At 37.5% G+C, this 24,377-nt stretch overlaps 1 protein-coding gene across 1 annotated transcript in view; it reads right to left on the minus strand.

Moving 5' to 3' along the window:
* Positions 1 to 4,582: 4,582 nt before the first annotated feature.
* Positions 4,583 to 24,377, minus strand: part of RASSF9 (Ras association domain family member 9) — a 37,340-nt gene continuing 17,545 nt past the window's right edge. The window contains exon 2 of the mRNA XM_036457503.2: positions 4,583 to 7,489. Coding sequence (XP_036313396.1) covers positions 6,226 to 7,489 — 1,264 coding nt within the window. The 3' untranslated portion in view covers positions 4,583 to 6,225. The remainder of the gene's footprint in view (positions 7,490 to 24,377) is intronic.

The following is a 24,377-nucleotide window of genomic DNA, read 5'->3' on the forward strand; positions in this document are numbered from 1 at the left end:
TTGACAAGTTTCTCACACAAATAATATCTCAGAACTTACCTAATACTTTTGCCATTATTGGGCTTTCAATTTGATATTTCATACAAAACGATGATGAATTCCTAAATGCTTATGGGTTTTCACAAGTCCTGGAATATTTTGTTGCCATTTATTATGAATGATGGGAATACTGACTGAAAGCTGTGAGTAACTGAGGTTGTTGGTAGATACCAACACTAATTCCAAAGTACTCCCCAATGTGTTATATCATAAGTAAACCTAGGTGACTCTCAGGGAAGGCCATTTTCTTTGCTCTACATTCAAAATGGGAAGTTCAGTAACCCGAATGGTGGGGCTGGCACATGGTATCAGCACAAACCCTGATAACATCAAAAAGCATGGGAACTAAATACCTGAAACCCTGATACAAGGCAGAATCATTATATTTCCACTTTCTGATATAAAACTATTAATTTTTAATTTAAAAATTACAATTCTGAATTATACCAGCTGTTGGAGACAAGTTAATTCTAGATCATCAGAATAATCATTGGGTGTTTTCTCTCACTATTGAGATACATGGGTTAAGAAAATAGTGTTAACTTACTTCTTCTAAGTGTTGTTACTGAACATTATAGACACTTTTAATAGTCATTTTATAATGATTTATAGAACAAGCAAATAAGTTTTCTTATTTTTCAAATGATTTAGTTATTAAACACAGACAAAACTAAAGACTTATTTTGAGAAATAAGGATAGTGACAAATTGAATGATAGAAGGAAAAATTTATACTTAAATATTTTATATTGAAATGGAGTTTATTTTATTTTATTATTTAATCTTCACCTGATATTTTTCCCATTGATTTTTAGAGAGAGTGGAAGACAGAGGAAAAGACAGAGAGAAACATTGAAGTGAAAGAAACATATCGATTGGTTGCCTCCTGCATGAGCAGGAGGAATCTAAAAACCGAGGTACCAGTCCTTGATGGGAATTGGACCCGGGATCCTCTATCCACTGAGCCAAAATGGCTAGGGCTGGAGTTTGTTTTAGGAAGCAAGATACCAGGCCATAAACCTGGCCACTTAGTACAGCAGTCCCCCTTATCCACGGTTTTGCTTTCTGCAGTCTCAGCTACCCATAGTCAAATGTTAAATGAAAAATTCTAGAAATAAATATTGTATACATTTTAAGATAATCAGTTCTGAGTAGTGTGATGAAACCTCTCACCATCCTGCTTCTTCCTACCCAGGATGGGAATCATGCCTTTAGCCAGGGTATCCATGCTGCATACACTACCCACCTGGTAGTCACTTAATAACTATCTCAGTTATCTGATTGATTGTTCATATTGCAGGGTTTACGGACAAGAAACCCTTATTTTACTTAATTAATGCCATTCACATAACTGTTATTATAGTATCCTATATAATAAAAGGCTACTATGCAAATTGTCCCCTCCACCAGGAGTTTAACCAGATGATGGGGCCTGCCAACCACCTGCAGTCCCTCCCCCTGGCCAGTCCTGCCCCTGATTGCACCCTCACACCCCAATAGGGAGCGGGCCCAGCCCACCAACTATCCACAGCCCCTCCCCGAGGCTAGCCTGGCCCTATAGGCCCTGAGGGGGCAGGCTGGCCAGACTCCACCCATGCACAAATTCATGCACCAGGTCTTTAGTATTGTCATAATTTCTATTTTATTATTAGTTATTTTTCATCTCTTATTGTGCTTAATTTATAAATTAAACTTTATCATAGGTATTTATGCTTTTAAAAAAAACATGGCATAAATGGTTTGGTACTATCCACAGTTTTAGGCATATATTTGAGGTCTTTCAACATATCCTCAATGGATAAGGGGGAGTAACTGTACAAAAGTGAGAATACTTTTTAATGGTAGATTGAAACAAATATGTATGAAACCTAATAAAAAGTTTTGTTAGATCTTATTTGCTATGCATTTTTATTGTCAGAAAATAATATCTGATCTTAGATTGTGTGAGTTAGATGAGCAATTATATAAATCCAACTGATATAAAAATTTATATATATATAATTTCAGAGAGCAAGGAAGAGGAAGAGAGAGAAATAAACATCAATGGTGAGAGAGACTCATTGATCAGCTGCCTCCTGCACACCCCATACTAGGAATTGGGCCCACAACCTGGACATGTGCCCTTGACCAGAATCAAACCCAGGACCTTTTAGTCCACAGGCCAATGATCTATCCACTGAACCAAACTGGCTAGGGCTAAAAGTTTATTTTTAATATAGCCAAGTATTACACCCAAAAAGACAAACAATACCATATAAAAGGGTACACTATTTCTTTTATTATTCTAAATTAATTACACAGGAAGAAATTATATATATTTTTATATTTGTCCTGACAGGTTTATTATATCAATCAGATTTATGAAAATAAATAGGCAATTAAAAAAAATCCAGATATGGATAAGAAACTACTTTGCCACTAGAAAAATACATTTTAAATAAAACTATAATTCTACTTTGAAAATTATCAAATGTTAGATATAGTAAATGTTTAAATAAATATAAAAATAATTTTTACTGAATTAAAATGGCTTCTATGCATTAATGAGGGGGACAATAATCATAATAATAGAAGGCCAGGGGTGTCACAACCAAAACATCCAAATGACCGGCCACTAGGAGGTGCATGGGGCACCTCTCATTTTCCCCACCCCTTGCCCGCGAGCAGGACTCTAATGACATGCTGGGAAGCGAGGTGCCTCATGAGGCACTTTGGGCATGGGGCCTCTCACGTGATTTCTCACACTGGACCTTTATTTTTTATTAAAAGGAGAAAATAGGTTATTTCATTTAGGATATTTCAAAATTATTTTGTGTTCTACCATTTCAAAATCAATTATATATAAAATATATATTTTTGTATGCATATTATGCAGAGAAAAATGCCATAATTAACTAAGGGGCTTTTAAAAAGACATTATTTGCATTGCTATAAACCAGTAAACTGCTAATTAGAAATAAAATAAAATAACAACTAATACCACATTAAATTTTTTCATAACAACATGAAGATTTAGTACCTCCCACAAAGAACTTACAAGTAGAATTACTGCTAATATTCTGTTAAAATGCATATTTAAAATGCACAAGTATCATTTGCTATGTGTAATTTTTTTTAAAGTTACAATTTAGCAATTTTAAAATCTAAAATTTCAAAATTCAGTTCAAAAACTAAGTAGGGGAAGTAGGGGTGAAGAGGTTGACTGGAGGGAGTAGGTTAACAAGATAAAAGACAAAGTAACAGACAATCAAGAATACATTGAGGGAAGGAAGTTAGATAAATTCATAAGTAAATATAAGCTAAGCCACAATATGAATGTTCCTCTCTAAATAGTACACCTAAAATGTTTATAAATTCAGAGAGAGAAAAAACATTTGAACTGGTTGAATGTAATAAATCTTTCCTAGAAGAGATAGCATTATTGACTGAGGACAGGTAGGATTTCAGTACATGGCAGATGGAGGGAAAGAGTCATTCTAAGTGGAATGACAGACAAAGCACAGTAGGTGAAAATCTAATTTTTGTTAGAGGAAGGAAGACTAGTCAGCTTTGTTTGCTGATTCTAGTTACATAAAGCAATTGCATAGTTAACCTTTTAATAATTTATAAACACTTTTTTTTAAAACTTTTATAATGAGCCGAAACCGGTTTTGCTCAGTGGTAGAGCGTCGGTCTGCAGACTGAAAGGTCCCAGGTTCGATTCCGATCAAGGGCATGTACATTGGTTGCAGGCACATCCCCGGTAAGTGGTGTGCAAGAGGCAGCTGCTCGATGTTTCTCTCTCATCAACGTTTCTAGCTATCTATCCCTTTCCCTTCCTCTCTGTAAAAAAATCAATAAAATATATTAAAAAAAATAAAACTTTTATAATGAATTAAAAGAACCTTTCTATCAAGTTCTATACTCATAATTTAAATTCTGTTAGTTTAATAAAGAATGGTTAAGTTTCCAGAGATGAGTGCATTGCATTTTATTATTTTTATTTGTACTATTGTAGTATACTACTCTAAATTAGAAACTCACCATGCTAACTGGGGATTTAAAATTATAATAAACCAAAAGTAGAAATATATTTGCACAACTAAAAAAAAAAAAATGAAAAAATCTAGAATGAATTTAAATACAAACTGTACTGCATTCAGATAAGTTTTTACCATTACTTATTGTAAAAATGCAGAAGAATTGGTCCTTAGAATGCATCATCGTGCTTCACTGTGCAAAAGCAAAAGTTAAATCAAAGTTTCTCAAATAAAATGATCTGTCTGGTCCTGCTTCTATATCAGAATATATTTTTAGTTCAGATAAGTAAGCAAATTTATAGCAGATAAAGTTTTTTTAGATTATTTTTTTCACTGAAGTGTAATACAAAGAGATTACTTTCACTTTAGAAAAAGCATTACAATTTGTCATTGATGATGATCCAAACTTGATTCCCAGAAAAAATAACACTATCTCAATAGCTTACCATTTTGCTAAATAATTTATTACATAGATAAACTACCCCTTTTTAAATGACTATTCAATCCCTTCTCATTAAAAAATAAAATAAAATGAACCCATGTTAGCATTATTACTTACTCTTTATCACTGTATTTGTTCTGAAACAAAAAATTCCTACTTTTCTTGCCAGTCAGCTTCAAATAAAGCATTTAGTAATATATTGGTGCAAGAATCGATAACATAGATTCCTCCTCAAAGTGAAATTTTAAATATTTTCCCAAAGATTGGTGAAAGGTCTGGGGGATGGGTGAATAAAAAAATACACTAAAAAACAATTAAAATATGCACTTCAGTAAGCATAAAAACAAAAGAGAAGAAATGAAAAATTCTGGGAACCTTAACTAATATTCATCTATTAGTTTTTCATATGTAAGTAAAATAACATTTCTACTTACATGTGTAGTGGCATATAAGAGAAGTCAGCTAAAGAAAAATAAACGGTGGCAGTATTCATTTAACAGTACAATAAAATTGTTTCAATATGATTTATCATGTTCATTGGCCAGAAACAAGGGAGCGAGAGAAGAAAGAGAGAGAACAGGAGAAAGCAGGAACTTTTAAACTAAAAAACAAGTATAGACTGGAACTATAATGATTGTTAGTCAAGGCAGGATGTAAAAAAAAAATCATTTTATTTGTTCCATATTTACTAGCATGCTTCGGGGTAGGGATCTGAGCTAGTACTTTTTTTTTAGGTTGCACCTTAGGTGAAGTACAACGAAGATGATCTAATTACAGTACAGCAGAATAAATGTGTTTTTTTGTCCATGTGAGTTCCTCTGCACTCCGCATGTTCACAGATAAAATAGACTCTATTGTACCCATTCAAAAGGACTGAGTTGCATCCCTTCAACTTTAGCAAGAAGTAAACAAACAGGACTAAGACCATGTGATTTTCTCTGTAACCCACACCATACCTCCTTCAAAGAATGAAGCTGCACAGACCATTGGTGTAATCAGAAGACTGGTATTGCCAGCTAGAGAAAGCATATGCTTATGTCTTGATCACTTCAGGCTTCTTTACAAAAATAAAAATAAAAAAATAAAAATTGCTGTTGCATGCAGTCCTTGACCCTTCCTCATCTTTATCCCCATCTGATCCACTGCTGGTCCTTGTACAGGTCCCACCAGCAGCCCTTCCCACTTCCTATTGATTAAGTCTTAAAGGGTAGAGGGGTTCAGGAAGTGACAAAGATAATGTATAATTATCAATGAGATGAATCAAGATTTGAATTAATATAGTTACAGTAGAGTGCCTATCACACATTTTACAGATATAACAATTTTAATAATATAGCATCAAAAAAACCTATTATAGCATTTTAACTGTTCATGAGTGTTGCTTGAATATACTGACTGCCTAATATTAAGAATTTGTTTTAAGTATGGATAAAGCATTTCTCATAGAAGTTATGGAAGGTTATAACTCCCATAAAATTATTTCTCAGTAATCTATTTGTGCTGCATTCCTAATCAACAGTTCATCATTTGAGCTAGTAATAGTTAGGTCACCTTGGATATCTTAATCAAAAACAAGTTTACACATTTCTCTAGCTTTTATTAACTAGTGAGTGTTTTAACAGGACTTACATTTTTCCCCCCAGCATGTAATATTTAAAATAAGGTTCCCTGGTAAATAAAACAAGCATGAACAACACTAAAGTAGGTCAGAAAGAAGACATTCCCATTATGTTGACAGCAGCACCACATCAGCCACGGCTGTTTCCGAGTCCTGACTGTGATTGGAGCTGATGCCAGTGTCCGAGTCTGTGTCGTTCGTGTACACGTTCAATAGTCTCTGAGTGGAGGGCGGACCCTCCCCGCCACTGCTGGGGGCCTCGGGCTCCTTCCCTCTGCTTTCCTTCAGCTGGTTTCCATCTGTGCTGCTCATATGAACTGAACTGAACTCCTTGGCCAGGAGCTCATACTCTTTTGCTTTCATTTGAAGCAATGAGTCACTGTACTTAATCTCTTTCTGGATGCCACTCAAGTGAGAGTGGATTTTCAAGCCAGCTTTCATGCTTTTCTCCAAATCACACTTAACACTTTCTAAGTTTAGGCTTTCAAGTTCACTCGCAGCTGCCCCTCCCACGTCTTCATAGATCTCAGAGCAAACCCTTTTCACCTCTTTTTCAATTTCAGCGGAGAGCTTATCGATCAGCATTCTGTAATATACTAGCTGCTCCTCCAGCTGCAGGATTCCATCACTTTTGCTCAGGTCCTCCAGAATCTGGCTCTCACCATGCTGCAAGTCTAGCTTTTGTTCCACGTCACTGAAACTGGGCACTAAATAGGCATCCTGGACATAGTTTTCTCCATTACTTTCCACCCGCTCAAGGTGGAACTTAGCTTCACACTTCTCAATTTCCAGATCCAGTTCTTTCATTCTCTTGACTTGCTGATGGATAGTATGGTCCTGGGAAATAATCAAATGAACTAAGGTCTCCATACTATCTCGATCATGGGAAACTGTGTCCTGCTTATTAATTTTAGCCAGTTTCCGGAAGGTTTTTCTGACTATTCTCTTTTGCTTATCTGGTGGCAATGTCTTCATGTAGTTTGCAGGGCTGAGCTCCCACAGTTTTTCCGTGTTTTGTACTAATTTGGCTTCAGCTGTCCGCCACAAGGGAACTGGTAGAAAAGCATCGGCTTTCACCAAAACGAATTGCATATTGGGCTGCTCCTCTCCCCACGCCTTCCAGAGCTTCAGGATCCTAGTTAGTGGAGGGAGAACCCGTTCGGAACCCCTCCACTTTTCTATGATGCAATAATCATTGGGCTTCCCCAGGAGGAATCGTTTCTCCCCAAATGTAGTCTCGTGTTCTTCAAGCAAAGCCTGAATGACATCAGCCGAGGTGGTACGTTTAGTTAAACCACAGACAATCTTCTCTTCTTGGCAAACCCAAACCACAATTTCCTTCTCTTCCGAATCCATGTCTTTAGTTGGAGATCTGAAAGAAAAACAAAGCACATTATATTCCTGTCATCACCTGTGTAAAGTCAGAAAGAAACTGGTTTATCTTTAATACCCTTAAGAAGACACACATTTTGTGATTGAGATTGCATTAGAATCAGAAGTTTTAGTGTATGAAAAAAAAAAATCTTAAAACCGCGGAAAATTTCTTAATTTTCTTTCTTAGTGGTCTCAGGAAGTGCAAATTCTTATCAAAAACAACTGAGGCTATTTTATTTTTAGAAGTCAACCGCAATATAACTAAGTTCAAACTGCTAGATTAAGACAAGCAAGACAATTATCAAAGTGAAGGTGAATCAGAGGAGAAAGAAGTTTTTCAGGGAAAACTTTTTTGGTATATGCTTCCTGGAGTCAAATGCCTTGAGGGTGCTACATAAAGTGATAAATGACTAACTTCTACAATAAGCCAATTACTACTCAGAAATTGTATGTCTTCTTGGTTCTTTCACAACCTATGTCTTTTTTTTCTTCTTCAGAAAACTCTTCGCCTCCTCCCATGCTCCTTTATATCATAAAGGAAATTACTATCAAGTTTTTACTTGATATGTATCCCAACTTGAACCACTTCCTATTGTCTCTACTGTTAAAACTCTAGTCCAGGCAATCCTCATCCTCATCCTCATAATCTGGAGTATAATCCATTTCATTTGTTTCTTAGCATTGCTTTAAAGATATATTATGACAGTCAATTTTATTTACAGTCATAATAGAACCTTAGGACTAGGAAAAGACCATGGAAGCAAAGGTAGAAATGGTGAAATGATATTAAAGTGATAGAGTTGAAAACAGTCCATTTTAAAAATTGTCATTCTTTCATTCAAAAAAATGTTTATTGTATGACCATCTGCCAGATATTTCTGAAAATGTTGAAGATCCTATAATAAACAGAGGAAATGAGGGCACAGACGCAACTGTGTACTTAATATTAAATCAGACAGTGGTAAATGCTAGACAAAATATTAAATGGATAAAGGGATACAGTGTCTTGAAAGAAGTCTATTTAGTGTGTTTAAGACTTAAGACTTCTTTAAGAAGGCAATATTTGAATAGGAAAGTAAGTTATGAGAAGGCAATGAGAGGCTTAAGGGAAGAATTCCAAAAAGAGTAAACAGATGTGCAGGGACTGTGAAATATGTTCCAGGGACAGGAAAAAATATGTGAATGCAGTTTGAAGCTGAGGATAGTGGAGTCGGGTTTGTTGCTGGTGGGACAGAGGGGAAAATGACGGGGGATGAGGTCTAGAAGATGGGAGTAGCCTTGCAGGCCATGGTAAAGTATTTGGATTTTGTTTCAGTTTTAAAGAGAAGCCAAGAGAAAGTTTTAAGCAGAAGAGGAATATAATCTAATTTATGCTTTAAGTTTATATGGCTTCTGCTTATGGAATAGACTATAAAAAGGGCAACAAAGGCAGGGAAGTCTCAGTGGAAAATCTAGTGGAGAGGGCTAAGAAAGGGATGAGGATTACCTGGGCTGAAGTTTTAACAGTAGAGATAATAGGAAGTGGTTCAAGTTGGGACATACATAACAAGTTAAAACTTGATAGTAATTTCCTTTATGATACAGAGGAGCATGGGAGGAGGCGAAGAGTTTTCTGAAGAAAAAAAGACTTAGGTAGTGAAAGAATCAAGATAGTTGCATAACTTCTAGGCCAGGGGTCCTCAAACTTTTTAAAGTGGGGGCCAGATCACGGTCCCTCAGAGAGCTGGAGGGCCGGACTATATGAACTACTAATTCCTACTGTAACACCTCGGCTGCGCTCACTGCCCAAAAAACCTGGCGGGCCGGATCAGACTCCTCTGCGGGCCGCATGTGGCCCGCGGGCCGTAAATCTAGGCTATACCTTTTGGCAAAGTTTTACAAACACTTTTCTATTCTGATTATAAATAAAAAAGCTGTCTTTCATAATAGCTCTTTAAAAAGTGCTAAAAACAAATAATGAAATGAATTATAATCCATGTGATTTATGAAGACATGATTTTTGAGTAGTAATTGACTTGCTATGAAAGTTAGTCATTTATCATTTTATTTATGTAGCGCCTCAAAGCATATTACTCCAGGAAGCACATACTGACAAAATTTTCTCTGGTTTCTAGAATCATTTAATACTAAGAATTTAATTTATAGTGTTTATGTTATAGTAGTAAGAGTGATTGATCATATATTGTCATCTTTATTTTAAATGACTGATTATTATACTTTGGTTATTGACTCTCTTGAGATAATAAAGCAACTACTACAGAAGAAAGAATAAATTGGTGATACCAAATAACATAAAGATTGGATCTAGTTCAGTGTACTAACAAAATTTTATCAATAATTGTTCAAAAAGTCATTCTGAGTTGTAATTTCTCTCTTATGAAACATTTTACATTTAATGACAGTATAGATTAATGTGATGTCTGATATTTATGACACAACATTTAATAATTCTAACCAGCATAAAAATAGGTTAGAAATTAAGATAAAAAACTACTTTAATATTTCGATTACTATAAAACTAATATATAAATACACTCTAAGCAAAACAAATATGCTCTCCAAGTAATTAACAACAATCTGCTTTATGACTGACTATACTGGACAAATTACCTCTAAATTAATCCTTACCTTGATATGTCTTAAGCATGTATATAAAATATTTGAATTTAATATAAACATTTTTGTACACTATGTAGTTAGTAGTTTACTAACTAACTTGGATAATTTGAAAAGAAGTACAAATTCAATGTACATACTATATGTTAAATTATAACTAACTTCCATATGAATTTTTATAAGTGATGTTAAAATAATAAAATAGAGGGAGGATCCAAGATGGCTGCTCGGGTAGACACCTAACCGCAGCAGCACACAACAATTTCAATGGAATACAACTAAAATGTAGAGTGGACATCACCCAGAGCTACAGGTAGTAGACTGACTGAAAATTCTACAACAAGAAGGAAAGAGAAAACCAGAAGGAAAATCAGAGGAGCTGAAAAAAAGCCTAAGGTACGGAGACATGCTGCGCACGGAGAGGTCGCAGCCGGAGAGGAGGAGAGGGCTGGGTGCTGCCTGGCGTTCCCTAGCAGGAAGGAAATAAAACCCCCAGCCTGGGCTAACCCCCCGAACCGGCAGCGCTGAGCCCCAATTATGAGCCAGACCCTGGGGACCCAGGCTTGGGCAGGGGGAGATGGGGCTGTGAGGCAGAATCCCAGAGGAGCAGCGAAAAGCAGGGCCCCCGGAGTCACGCGCACATTGTGTGCGGAGGACTGAATGTTGACTTTGATGCTGGATTACCCTAATGTGAAGAAACAAAGCCTCCGGCGGCGCTGAGCCTCAGCCCGGACTGCTCTGAACCCCAGTCCTGGACCAGACCCTGGGGACCCAGGCTTGGGCAGGGGGAGACAGGGCTGTGAGGCGAAATCCCAGGGGAGTGGCGAAAAGCGGAGCCCCCAGAGTCGCGCGCACTGCGCGCAGAGGACAGTCTGTTGACTCTGATCCTGGACTCCCCTAGCGGGAAGGAGAAAAAAAAAAAGCTCCAGACTGGAGGAATGCGACAGGGAGCAGGAGCCCCTGCCAGACACCAGCCAGCCGGGCGCCGGCAGGGAGCCGGGTGACGGGGCCCCCAGGGGTGGGAGGTGCCCCTGAGCCATGGACCTCTGAGCGCAGGCAACGGAGTCAAGGCCGGGGGCTGCTTCCTGGGCGGCGCCGACCCCGGCAACAGGCTGGAGCAGCGCGGGAGCCCACGGAGAACAAAGGAGTGCCACAGGCCAACCTGCTGAGCTCCCAGGACATGAGGAAGAAACCAAAGTTCTCAATGTGAAGACATCAAGTGAGAGCAAAAGATAGTAAAATTAAGAAAGAATACAAAGAAGATCTTGAAAATTCAAAGACTAAGTCAGAACACAACTCACCAGCCAACATTGCAACATAAATGCGTTAAAAAAAAAAAAAAAAAAAAAAAAAAAAGGACAGAATGTTGAAACAGCGGCGGCCAGGCCTAGAGTGCCCAGGCACAAAGCAATGGCAACCGGGCCCAGAGCAGCAGCAGCCAGAACCAGAGCAACAACAGCCAGCACTGGAGCAGCCAGACCTGGGGTAGTGGCAGCCAGGCCTGAGGCGGAGGCAGCCAAGCCCAGGGAGGCCAGTCCAGGAACATCCAGACCCGGAGTGGCCAGGCCGGAGAAGCCGGGCCCAGAGCAGCCAGGTTGGGAGCAGCCAGGTCCAGAACAGCAGTAGCCAAGCCCGGAGCATCCAGGCTGGGAGCGGCCAGACTCGGAGCGGCCGGGCCCGGGGCAGCCGGTCCCAGAGCAGCAGGGTCTGGTGCGGCCAGGCCCGGAGCAGCGGCCACCAGGCTGGGAGCGGCCAGGCCCGGAGCAGCGGCCACCAGGCTGGGAGCGGCCAGGCCCGGAGCAGGTGGGTCTGATGCGGCCAGGCCCGGAACAGCGGCTGCCAGGCTGGAAGCGGCCAGGCCCAGAGCAGCGGCTGCCAGGCTGGGAGCGGCCAGGCCCGGAGCAGCAGCAGCCAGGTCCAGGGCAACTAGGTCGGGAGCAGAGGTGACCAGACCCAGAGCAGCTGGTTGTGGAACGAACCAGAGCAACGGAGGCCAGGCCCGGAACAGCTCTCTCTTTGCCTGCCCCTGCCCCACGGCTGCCTCTCAGACATGGCTGGAAACTTTTGTGGGAACTTGAGGGTCTGCTGAATCAAGTGATGAAGGCTTAGATCTGGATGTATTGAGTTAGTATAGGGCTGGGGTGTTGATCTGTGAGTGCCTTGGGTGGGGCCTGGATGAGGCTGGTTGACCTATTTGGAAATGTCTTTTGTGTGAAATGTATCATTGGGCATGTGGTGGTATTATTGATATGAGAAAATGCTAAGTAACTGATTTACTATCTGAAAAGGGATTTACTATCGGGAAAGGGAGGGAGGAAGAGACTGAACATAAACTGCACCTATGGTTGAGGACAATGGGGGATGGGGAGGGGGCGGAGGGTGGAGTGGGAACCTGGTGGAGGGGGGAAGAGATGAGGAACCTTTGTAACAATATGAACAATAAAGATTGATTTAAAAAAAATAATAAAATAGAGTCATAATTATTGTCATAATTATTCATCTCATAAGATAATGGCAATAGCTATGATGTTATAACTAAGAACATCTTTAATATATTTTTATTGATTTTGTACAGAGAGAAAGGGAGAGAGATAGAGAGTTAGAAACACCGATGAGAGAGAGTCATCAATCAGCTGCCTCTTGCACACCCCCTACTGGGGATATGCCTGCAACCAAGGTACATGCCCTTGATCGGAATCGAACCTGGGACCTTTCAGTCCCCAAGCCGACGCTCTATCTACTGAGCCAAACTGGTTTCGGCTAAGGACATCTTTATTTTATACTAGAGGACCATGCATGGGTGGGGTTCCTTGGCCTGCCTGGTGATCAGGGCCAACCGGTGGGGTGTGGAGGGGAAGGAACCATGAGAGGTTGGCCAGCCATGAGAGGCTAGCAGTGAGAGTACACTGATCGCCAGGGGGCAGCTCTTGCATTGAGCATCTACCTGCTGGTGGTGAGTGCGGCCGTCATAGCTACTGTCCACTGGTTGTTCAGTCCTTTGATCAACTGCTGCTCAGGCTTTTATATATTGATATATAGAGTCTTTAGGGTTAAACTCTAAAATAAATCCTGTTAAGAACAATGAGCAGCAGCCCCAGCTGGTGTGGCTCAGCTTGTTGGAGCATTGTCGTAGACACCAAAAGGTGGCAGATTCTATTCCCAGTCAGGGCACATACCTAGGCTGCAGGTTGGATCCCCCATGCGGGCCTGTACCCAACTGATGTCTCCCCCTTCTTCTTGTTCTTTCAAAAAAAAAAGCAGCAAAAGATTATAAAAATCAATTTTAAACTTTTAATAAATGCCAAGCACTGTTCAAAGTGCTTACTTATATCAGTGATTTAGTCTTCACAATTCTAAGGTAAAATGTTTATAAGGTAGGCAAATATTATCTACTAGGCATACCAGTTAATAATGTGAATTTTTTTCAATAGATGGAGTTATACATATGTTGATAAATATGCAACTTGGTTCGTATGCTATTTTGTTGTATTCACAACAAGCTTCAAAACTTTATATGTCAAATTTGCTGAAGGTGTTAACATCATAGATATTTTTACACTTAAAAAGGTCAAATTTCATGCCAAAAAAAAAAAGAGCATTTGAGGAAAGTTTTAATTCATCACTTAATTTTGAAGAAAAAGTTATTGTATACTTTGGGAAGCTTATGGTGAACATACTTCATCTCAAGATACTTGTGTATGCTGGGTTTAAACACTTTAAAAGTGATGATTTCAATGTAAAAGACAAAGAAGGTCCAGGTCAACCAAAAAGTTTAAAGACCAAAAATTACAAGCATTATTGAATAAAGATGTGTGTCAAACTCAAAAACAACTTACAGAAAGATTAAATGTTGCTCAGCAAACAATTTCCAATCATTTACAAGCAATGGGAAAGATTTGAAAGAAAATGGGTGTCACATCACTGAACCAAAGACAAATGGAAAACCAAAAAGTCATCAGTGAAATGTTGCTTCATCGTCAACGGCATGAAAGAAAGTCTTTTCTTTTTTATTTTTAAAAATATATATTTTATTGATTTTTTTTTTTATAGAGAAGCAGAGAGAGGAATAGAGAGTTAGAAACATCGACGAGAGAGAATCATCCATTAGCTGCCTCTTGCATAGCCTTTACTGGGAATGTGCCCGCAACCAAGGTACATGCCCTTGACCGCAGTGGAACCCGGGACCTTTCAGTCCGCAGGCCACTGAGCCAAACCGGTTTCAGCAAGAAAGTCTTTTTTGCATTGAATTGTGACTGGAGATGAAAAGTGGATTTATTTTGAGAATCCCAAATGCACAAAATCATGGGTTCATCCAGGTCAACCATCAACATCGATTGCAAGGCCAAATTGCTTCAGAAAGAAGACAATGCTCTGCATTTGATGGGATCAGGAAGGTGTGGTGTATTATGAGCTTCTATCAATAAAATCAGGTGAAACCATTAATACTGATCACTACTGACAACAAATAATCAATTTGAGTCATGCTTTGATCGTGAAACAATCAGAATGTGCCAGAAGACTTGGCAAAGTAATTTTGCTTCATGATTACACACCATCACACACTTCAAAACCAGTTAATGACACCTTAAAAGATCTTGCCTGGGAAGTATTAAATCACCGCTGTATTGAGCAGACCTTGGTCCTTCAGATTACCACTTGTTCTGATCGATGGCACATGCACTTTCTGAGCAGCACTTCAAAATATATGAAGAAGTGAAAAATTGGTTTGCCTCAAAACAAGAAAAGTTCTATTGGAACACTATCCACAAATTACCTGAAAGATGGCGGAAATGCGTAGCTAGCAATTGACATTACCTTGAATTAAGCACTTTTTAATATATATATTTTATTGATTTTTTTACAGAAAGGAGAGAGATAGAGAGTTAGAAACATGGAAGAGAGAAACATTGATACTCTGCCTCCTGCACACCCCCTACTGGGGATGTGCCCGCAACCAAAGTACATGCCCTTGACTGGAATCGAACCTGGGACCTTTCAGTTTGCAGGCTGACACTCTTGAGCCAAACCATTTAGGGTTGAGTAAAAAACACTTTTGATGTTTCTCTTGAAATTACTATATTTTCTTGGATTACAAAATCCGCCATTATTAACCAGTACACCTAGTAAATATATAAAAGTGTAATGTGCAAACAGATGGACAGCAGAACGACCAGTCGTTATGATGTGCACTGACCACTAGGTGGCAGAGGCTCAGTGCAGGAGCTGCCTCTGGCCAGCAGTCTCCAATTGACCAATTCCCCTACGGGGAATTGGGAACTGGGGGTGGGTGGTGCCAGACCAAGGCAGGTGTGAATGAGCTGAGACCAATTGCCTGGCTGGTCATCTCACATACAGAGGGTGACTGGTGGCAGGGGGCAGGGCCAGTGAGCAGATAGGAACGGCCAACCTCTTGGTTACTCCCCCCGGGTGGCAGGCTCTGACTGCCCGATTGGAAACAGGGAACCTGGGGTGGGTGGCTGTAGACATGGGCAGCAGGTGGCAGGGCTGGCTGCCTGCAGCCAGGGGAGATTGGCTCTGATCACAGGCCAGCCTAGGGACCCTACCTGCGCATGAATTTCATGTGCCGAGCCTCTAGTTTTACAGATAAAGAAACTGAAGCACAGAGGGGTGTAGTGACTGTCTTAAGGTCACACAGTTAGTGGTGCAGTGAGTATTCAAACTTAAGCAAGAAAGCTGACTCCAGAATGCAGTTCTAATCATTACACAAGAAAAACAAGCTTATAAACTTGATGAATTAGATATGCAGATTAAATTGAAAAAAAATCATAAAATAGACTGTATTTTTAGGAGAAGCTCTATCACATAAAGTATTCTTTGATGGCAATTGGAACTGTAGTGCCCTATTGGAGCACTCCAATGGTCAAGGTAGGATGTTCCCCAATGGCCAACCTTGGAAAAAGTGTGTGGGTAGGTGTCATCTTCTGTGCCTTTTTCTTGTTAATCTTATTCTTATTCTGATTTAGTAAAAGGGGTTTCTGAATGGCCTGGTGCCTCCCTTAGCTGACAAAACTCTCATACATATAATAGCAGTTACTGTTGTCCCCTTGGAGTAGTTCCTATGTCTTGTTCTACTTTCTGGCTGGGAAACATAAGTTCTGGGTCTGTAGCTAAGGATGATACATGACCTATAAACTCTACCCTACACTATATCTGTGAAGAGGATTGAGAAGCAGAGGTGAGTAGATTCTTTAGAATAATAGTAACCACTTAAATGACAACTCTCCAATACTTTAATGACCCCTATTCCAATTGAAATTCTTCTTGTTTGGAAGGTTCAGGTTCTTGTACTAGTATATTATGTATTTCCCTAGACTGAGATATTCTAGTGTTCAGCTCATGTGGATAATATAACACTGATGGGTATTATTCACAATCAAGAAAGATATTTTTATTTCTATATAACATATAAGAAAGTTAGTGTCTTTATTAATAACCTCACAATCATTTCCAACAAGTCTGCCCCAAACATCCTTATATTTTCTTGGGACTGTTAATTCAAAATGTTTTGTGAAATTTTTACAACCATCATTTAAACCAAAAAAATTTCAAAAATTATGCCACTTAACTGAACATATTTAAAAGCAATGACTGCTTATTATTGAATTTAGGGAATAAATCTTTCATATCTAGCATAAGCTTTATCATTTTAAAATTCTGCTTTGTTAACAGGCTTAGGATTTGGGAAAACTATATTTATTTTATAGTATGGGTCTGATGGAGTTCCTATTCATTCATTTTATAAATATTTGCTGAGCACTTCCTCTGTGTCTGGCACTGTTACGGAAATGTGGATTGTATAAGGACAATACTATTTATAAGACATTGTCTCTGGCCTATTGTGGGAAAGATTGCTAGAGTTAGACAGAGAAGACTTCAGTGTCAATTCTAGAGCTAAGTTTCTTATTCCATCAGTGCTTCCCAGAAACTAGACTGATAACCCTCAGCATGATATAAAAAAACACTTTCAAATAAAAAATATTCATCAAAATTAAACCAGTTTTTTAATCTTAATCACAATATATTAGAAATAATTGTTTTCATTTGTCCATAGACCCATGCAAATCTAGTTATCTGATATAAATAAAGAATTTAACACTAGAACTGGTACTAAAAGTAATGTTTCCTTCCAAACCAATGAAAATGTATTATCTAGTATAAATAATGACATCTATAAACACATACATAACAAAGGTTAAAAATACAAACGTAGATTACATAAATTGGTTTGTCATGTAATATAATGTAACAAACAGTTCTTACCTAATGATTCAAATCTAGTAGTTAAGACATATAACTTTCAATTATAATGCAGCAAAATAAAAATAAATACAGACACTGTAGGCCTAAAAGTATTGTTTTTGCTTTGTTTTACTGTATGTTTGTTGGGGAGAAGTGATAAAAATTTTACTGGATCTTAAACTTCACAGAGAATGTACTATAACCATATAAAAACTGAAAAATCATAGAACTTAATTTATAAAATTTTATCTCAGTCATTCATTTCTATTTTTATCCCAGTATTTTAGTTCCATTCCTCATTGTCAATTTGATTAATATCATTAATTCTTTTCTTTTTCATTTTAGTTCCTCATACTCTGCCCTTGCTCATTTGATATTACTTAATAGTGCAATAATTTTTTTTTTCTGTATAATGAAGAAGTTTCTTGATGTTTACTATTTCCAACTCAGCTAAGTTACTTAACTACAACCAAGTTTCTGGTTCAATTATAAATTTGCCTTCCTCCACTTTTATTTAGACATATATATATGCCCAGTGAGTGAATGGAATGGCAGAACAACCAGTACGACCAGAACAACTGGTGGCTATGACACACACTGTGTCAACCAACCAGCCTGATCTGGGCCCCAGTTGCCCCCATCTGGCTGGCCTGGTCTCTGGTTGGCTCCCAACACCCTGACCAGGGGTGAGGCCAGCCACCATCCACCCACGGCCCTCCCCTGCCACCTGACCCCACCTCCAATCTGCCTCCAACACCTGATCTGGGCGGGCTGGCCAGCCAACCACCTGTGGTCCCTCCACCAGCCCTGCCCAATGGGCCCCCATAGGGGTGGGCCAGCTGGACTCCCCTGCACAAATTCATGCACTGGGCCTCCAGTCAAGTATAAAGGCAAGTACTGAGGGATTCCTATGTTTCTGATTCCATAATATTAAGGCAGTAGGAACAAAGAGAATGACAGCAGATGTTAAGGTTAATGTGGATGGTGGTTGCAAGAGTGACACTCTCTAGATACTCTGGGAATGGATAACTAAACAGTGGACTTCCTGATGGGATATAGAAATACCACAGCTATTTTCAGCTATAGATTAATTACAATTTAACTGGCTATAAAATGAGAATTGCTTGAAATATAGGATTTATAATTTGTTACTATAGAGTAGAAGTACTAAAAATTATAGATTAATAAGAATAAAGTAACTTCTATACTCACATTTAATTAATAGCAGTTTAAATTTGGAATCAAGTAAATTTGATAAATGTTCATTCATACAATTTACAAGTAGATATAAAATTTTATAAGCTAGAATTTAGTTATATTATGGCTTCAAAGTATAGTACCTATCATTCCTAGTATCTTATTATCAGCAACATTTCTTGAATAAATTACATGGCCAGGGAGATTTAAATTGGTTCTCTATATCACAAACATATAGTAAGATTATTTACTTTAAGGTGTCTACTTTAGGGAGGAAAAACAATGAATAAGTGAAAAAACATTTCTAAATACCTTACATAAGTATGGTTTCTCAAATTTTGCTTCTGATTAAAAGAAAAATTGGTAAAACAAAGAATTTTCCAATGAAATATGTGTTGAAAGATGAGTAAGTTATGATTGTGTTTTGACTTTATTTGAACTACTTTGTCTATTTTAAGAATGGTTCATATGAAATGAAAAAATGCTCTTACTAGGCAAAATATGACTGTTTTACCCAATCATCTTTTGCTATGTCAGAGAGGAAGAGAGAGAGAGAGATTAATACATAACTGTTTTACACAATCATCTCTTACTATGTTTGACTCATTGGAAACTATTAAAGGTAATTTGAAATATTATTTAACATATTTTACTATACAGTCTATGTATGTTTTATACTACATATATAAGCATGTATAATAGATTTATGACATATCTCATGTATAATACATGTTTTTAAAAATTATATATATATTGATAAATATATTGATAAATTTAATACTTTATTAAATTTTAATAAATTTAATACTTTATTAAATTTTATAATATTGAATATATCCTAAGGTTCCATTAAAAATACTGTTTTGCTCCCAGTCAGCATGGTCTAGTGGTTGAGCATCTACATATGAACCAGGAGGTCATTGTTCTATTTCTGGTCAGGGCATATGACTGACTGGGTTGCAGGTTAGATCCCCTTGTGGGGCATGCAGGAGGCAGCCAATCAGTGATTCTTTCTCATCACTGATGTTCCTATCTCTCTCTCTTTCTCTCTTCCTCTCTGAAATCAATAAAAATATAAATATATATATATCTATATCTATAATCTATATCTATATATATATAGCTATCTATATATATATCTATATATCCATATGTATATATATTTAATATATATACATAGATATCTATTGATATATCTATATATGTATCTGTATCTATATCTATATCTATTATATATATATAAAAGGCTAAGTGACTGTATGACCATATGACCATCAGGAGGCAGACGCTTAACACAGGAGCTGCCATGTTATGTTGTTGCTGGGGCAATGTCAGCCTGGAATCTGGTTTACTGCACATTTGCATTTGTGTCCCACACCCTGTATGACAGCAACTTTGCAGAGTGCCCTCTTGCACTTTGCAGAGGCAGCCCTCGGGGGATGTTAGAGAGCCAGTTTTGACCCAATCCCCAGAGGCCAGGCCAAGGGACCCCCCCCACCAGAGGGACCTCACTCACTCTACAGACAACCTTTAAGCTGTGGCGCCACCCCAGGTGTCGCTGGCCGGGGAGGGACCACGGGAGGATGGCTCCAGGTGTGTCCTGTCCATCTCATCCAGTCTGGCCCCGCTGGCCACTTTCTAATTAATTTCCTTTCATTGTGCACAAATCCATGCACTAGGTCTCTATTAGAAGTATAAGAGAATAGTAAAGAAGGGAGAGAGATGGTGATATAGGAGCTAAATCTCTTTAATTACCATAATCAGTATGTAATGCCTAAAATGAATGAATCAAGCAATTTTGAGTATAGGCATATCATTTAAAAATATGGAAGCTGTAAGCATGGATATTTCAGAGTATTTGCCTCAGGGAATAAGACAGGAGGTTAGAAATGGTGTGGGAAAAGGATGCTGCTTTTCTTTACAAGCCTTAAATTATTTATGACCATGATGAATATATACAAAAAGAGAGTAAGAAGGATGGGGAGATAAATGAAACAACTATATCATCAACTAGTCCTTTTTTGTACTTCATATTGCTGCTTCTCATCCAGATGTTCTTAGACAGAAATAAACCAAATTCTAGTCTTTTGTTTCCAGTCACACAAACAAAAGATTATCATCTTTCCACATAGTTGAAAATAGAAATAATAGATTAGATAATAATGTCATATTCAAAATATGGCTGTGCAGTCAAAATGGTAAGATTACTTTTATTAAACTTTAAGAAGTCATATAAAACCTTAAAAACATTCATAACTTTAGGTTAATCTCATTTGATATTAAACTTTTACCCATGTTGATTTCTGTCTACCTTGTTTCAGGAACAAGGAGAAATCTCATGATTATAAACACCTTGAGAACATGTGACCTATACTGCTACCGTCCTCTAGTGTGTGTGTGTGTATATATATATATATATATATATATATATATATATATATACAATATATATATAGGCTTAGCACACTTCTATTTATTTTAAAGTTTGTAATCACAAAGTGTTTGAAAATTATTTATATATACAGAAGAAAAATTTTTTAAAAAATCATCATGCTACAGTATCCATTTTTATCAAATACTTTAATTATTTTTTTCCCTTTGAAACATTAATAAGATTTGTTTGTGAAGATTTTCAAAAGAATACAGTGGGAACAAATGTACTGAAATTTTAAATTTATAATATCATCTTATCTATCACTAATAGTCATTTTGAATTCTGATAAATCATTTTTTTCTTATCCTCTCTACCCTTCACTGTAACACTGCAATTTACATATTAAGACATTTCTCACAAGGTTGCTGCAAATATCAAATAAGAGAAAAAAAAGTAAAAGTGCTTTGAAAATTATATATAAAACAGGACCTGGGTAAATATAGGTTATTAACACTAATAATAAAATTAATGTTATCTAAGGCAGAACAGAGTGTAGTGTTTTTAGCATTGCTATTCAGTTACTATATTGAACTTGCTACAATAATTAACAATATTTTTATACAAATACTTTCCATCCTATCCCACAAAATTTTTTCACCTGTTTCAACTATTCAATATTTTTGTATTTACACTTCTAGTATATATATCAAAACTGTTGGGCTAATAGGAGACATTTCAAAAACATCATTAATATAATCTTTGGATCCCAGATAAGCTGAGAACGCTTTTATTCTTACTCTAATCTACTAGAGGCCCTGGCCAGCAATGTGGGCCAATTGGGGCCTTCTTTCATTTCATGTTGCCCCTGGTGGTCAGCTCATGTCATAGTGAGTGACAGAACTTCCGGTCTCCTGGTCAAACTTCCGTGGGGACACTTTGTATATTAGCCTTTTATATATATATATATATATATATATATATATATATATATATATATGGCTAATATATATATATATATATGGCTAATATATATATATATATATATATATATATATATATATATATATATATTAAGGCTATATATATATATATAACTCTAATCTTGGTTAAGATTGCCCTAATGGAGCTTATCATACCAAAAAAAAGAAACACCTATATTCAACTTTTTATATATGTATATATAAAGTTAAGAATATTTATATGCTAAATAAAACACTTTTATAACATGTATTACCCTCACTTACAGATACTTTTCTATATTCACTCTGAACTAATAGTGAATATTAAATACTAGAGGCCCAATGCAGGGAGATTCCTACAAGAACAGGGCTTCTGGAGGGCTTCCCTCCCACCATTGCCACAGCAGAGTGCCCTCTTGTACTTTGCAGAGGGACCCCTCAAGGAATGTTGGAGAGCCAGATCTCCTGTACTGCATTTTTCCACCCCCTACTTTCCCCCTACCCACCACCCCCTGTGCTTTCCCTTCTGCTGCTGCCGCCTGTCAAAGCCATGCACCACCTGCTCGCTTTCCGCTTTCCCTCCCTCTTCCTTCTATGCTGACTTCAGTCTTCACTCATCCCTCCCTCAGTGTATGCAAATTCACCACCATCTTTGTTGGTTTAATTTGCATACTCGCTCTGATTGGCTATGGGCATAGAGAAGATGTAGTCAATTCACATTTTTCTTTTTTATTAGTGTAGATGAGACTTTTGTTTACTCTATTATCTACCAGAAACTTAAAAATATCCCCATTGATAAATAATTTTTAAATATATTTTATTGATTTTTTACAGAAAGGAAGAGAGAAGGATAGAGTTAGAAACATTGATGATAGAGAATCATCGATCAGCTGCCTCTTGCACACCCCCCACTGGGGATGTGCCCGCAACAAAGGTACATGCCCTTGACCGGAATCAAACCTGGGATCTTTCAGTCCACAGGCCGATGCTCTATCCACTGAGCCAGCAGGTTTTGGCTGATAAATAATTTTAATAAATCAAATATAATTACACAAAATTATATAATCTGGCTTATAAATACAAATGCAACATTCATAAAAGTATTTCTTCAACCAACTTCTATTGAGTAACTATTATGCACAAAGCTTTAGGGAATAAGTAAGCTATTTAAATCTATATTTAAAGCTAATAATATAAAAAACTGAATATGATATTTCAATGCAAATTTGAAGATCCCATACAATGTCTATTTATAGAAAAAGGATTCCTTGAAATGACAGAGATAGATGGGCAATATCTGTCCATGTTAATTTACATGTTGAGAGGAAAAAGGCACTGAAGTTGTAAAGTAGGAGATTAAATCAAAGAGTATCATTACATTATTGAAAATTGATGTATAAATTTATCAGAACAAATATTTCATAATAACTCTACTTTTAAAAATAGAAGAATCATTAAAATAAAAAATTATTAAAATTAATTACATTATAAGAAATGCCAGTATATGAATATCAGAATGCAAACTATAGATACTTATAGAAATACATGGACATCTGTATGCATTTTTATCTTTAGAACCTATGTGATAATGCAATCCTATATAATAAAAGTCTATAATAAAAGGCTAATATAAAAATTGTCCCCTCGACCATGATTTCAACCAGGAGTTTAATCAGGAGTTCAATCAAGGGTGAGACCTGCCCACCAACCACCCATGGCTCCTCCTCCTGGCCAGCCTAATTGGCCCTGAATAGGCCAGGCCAGCCAGACCCCATCCATGCATGAATTTGTGCACCAGGCCTCTAGTTTACAAACATTTATAGAAAATATTTGGATGTTAGAATGCATTTTTTCACAGAACTTATAATACAATTATTTACAATCCAGAAAGTATGATACTGACACAATCTAGCTGCCATGTATAGGAGCTTTTATTGCTTAATTCTGCAGAGCCACACTTCTGATTTAATGGGAGCATACATCAGGTTAAAGGGTAAAGAACTATGAAGCATTGGAGGGAATTCTTGAGTCCTGGTCCACCATCCAAAGACTCCAGTTTCCTTTAGATTACCACTACTCATTCTTTAAACTGAAGATTCTCTTTTTCTAAACCAATGATTCTCTACCAAGGATGATTTTGCCCTACCCTGGCAGGGGCCTTTTTGAAATGCAGAGACATTTTTGTTTTTCAGATTAGAGTCTGGGGTGCTACTAGCATCTAGTGGGTAGAGGCCAGGAACATAAACATCCCACCATGCATAAAGCAGTATCCTCACAGCAAAGAACTATCCAGCCTAAAATGTCAGTAGTCATGCTGTTGAACAATCCTGTTCCAGATTTACAACAAAATATACTTGCATTGCAGCTTCACCTTAACTCTTTTTTTTTCTTCCATCTTGAGGAACTAATAGTAAAATATATGGAAGCCAATTTAAAAGAGAGACATCTCTAATCTCAAGTCTAAAATAAAGGGTGAAAGT

This window comes from Pipistrellus kuhlii, unplaced genomic scaffold, assembly GCF_014108245.1.
Source record: "Pipistrellus kuhlii isolate mPipKuh1 unplaced genomic scaffold, mPipKuh1.p scaffold_m20_p_3, whole genome shotgun sequence".
NCBI classification, from domain to species: domain Eukaryota; kingdom Metazoa; phylum Chordata; class Mammalia; order Chiroptera; family Vespertilionidae; genus Pipistrellus; species Pipistrellus kuhlii.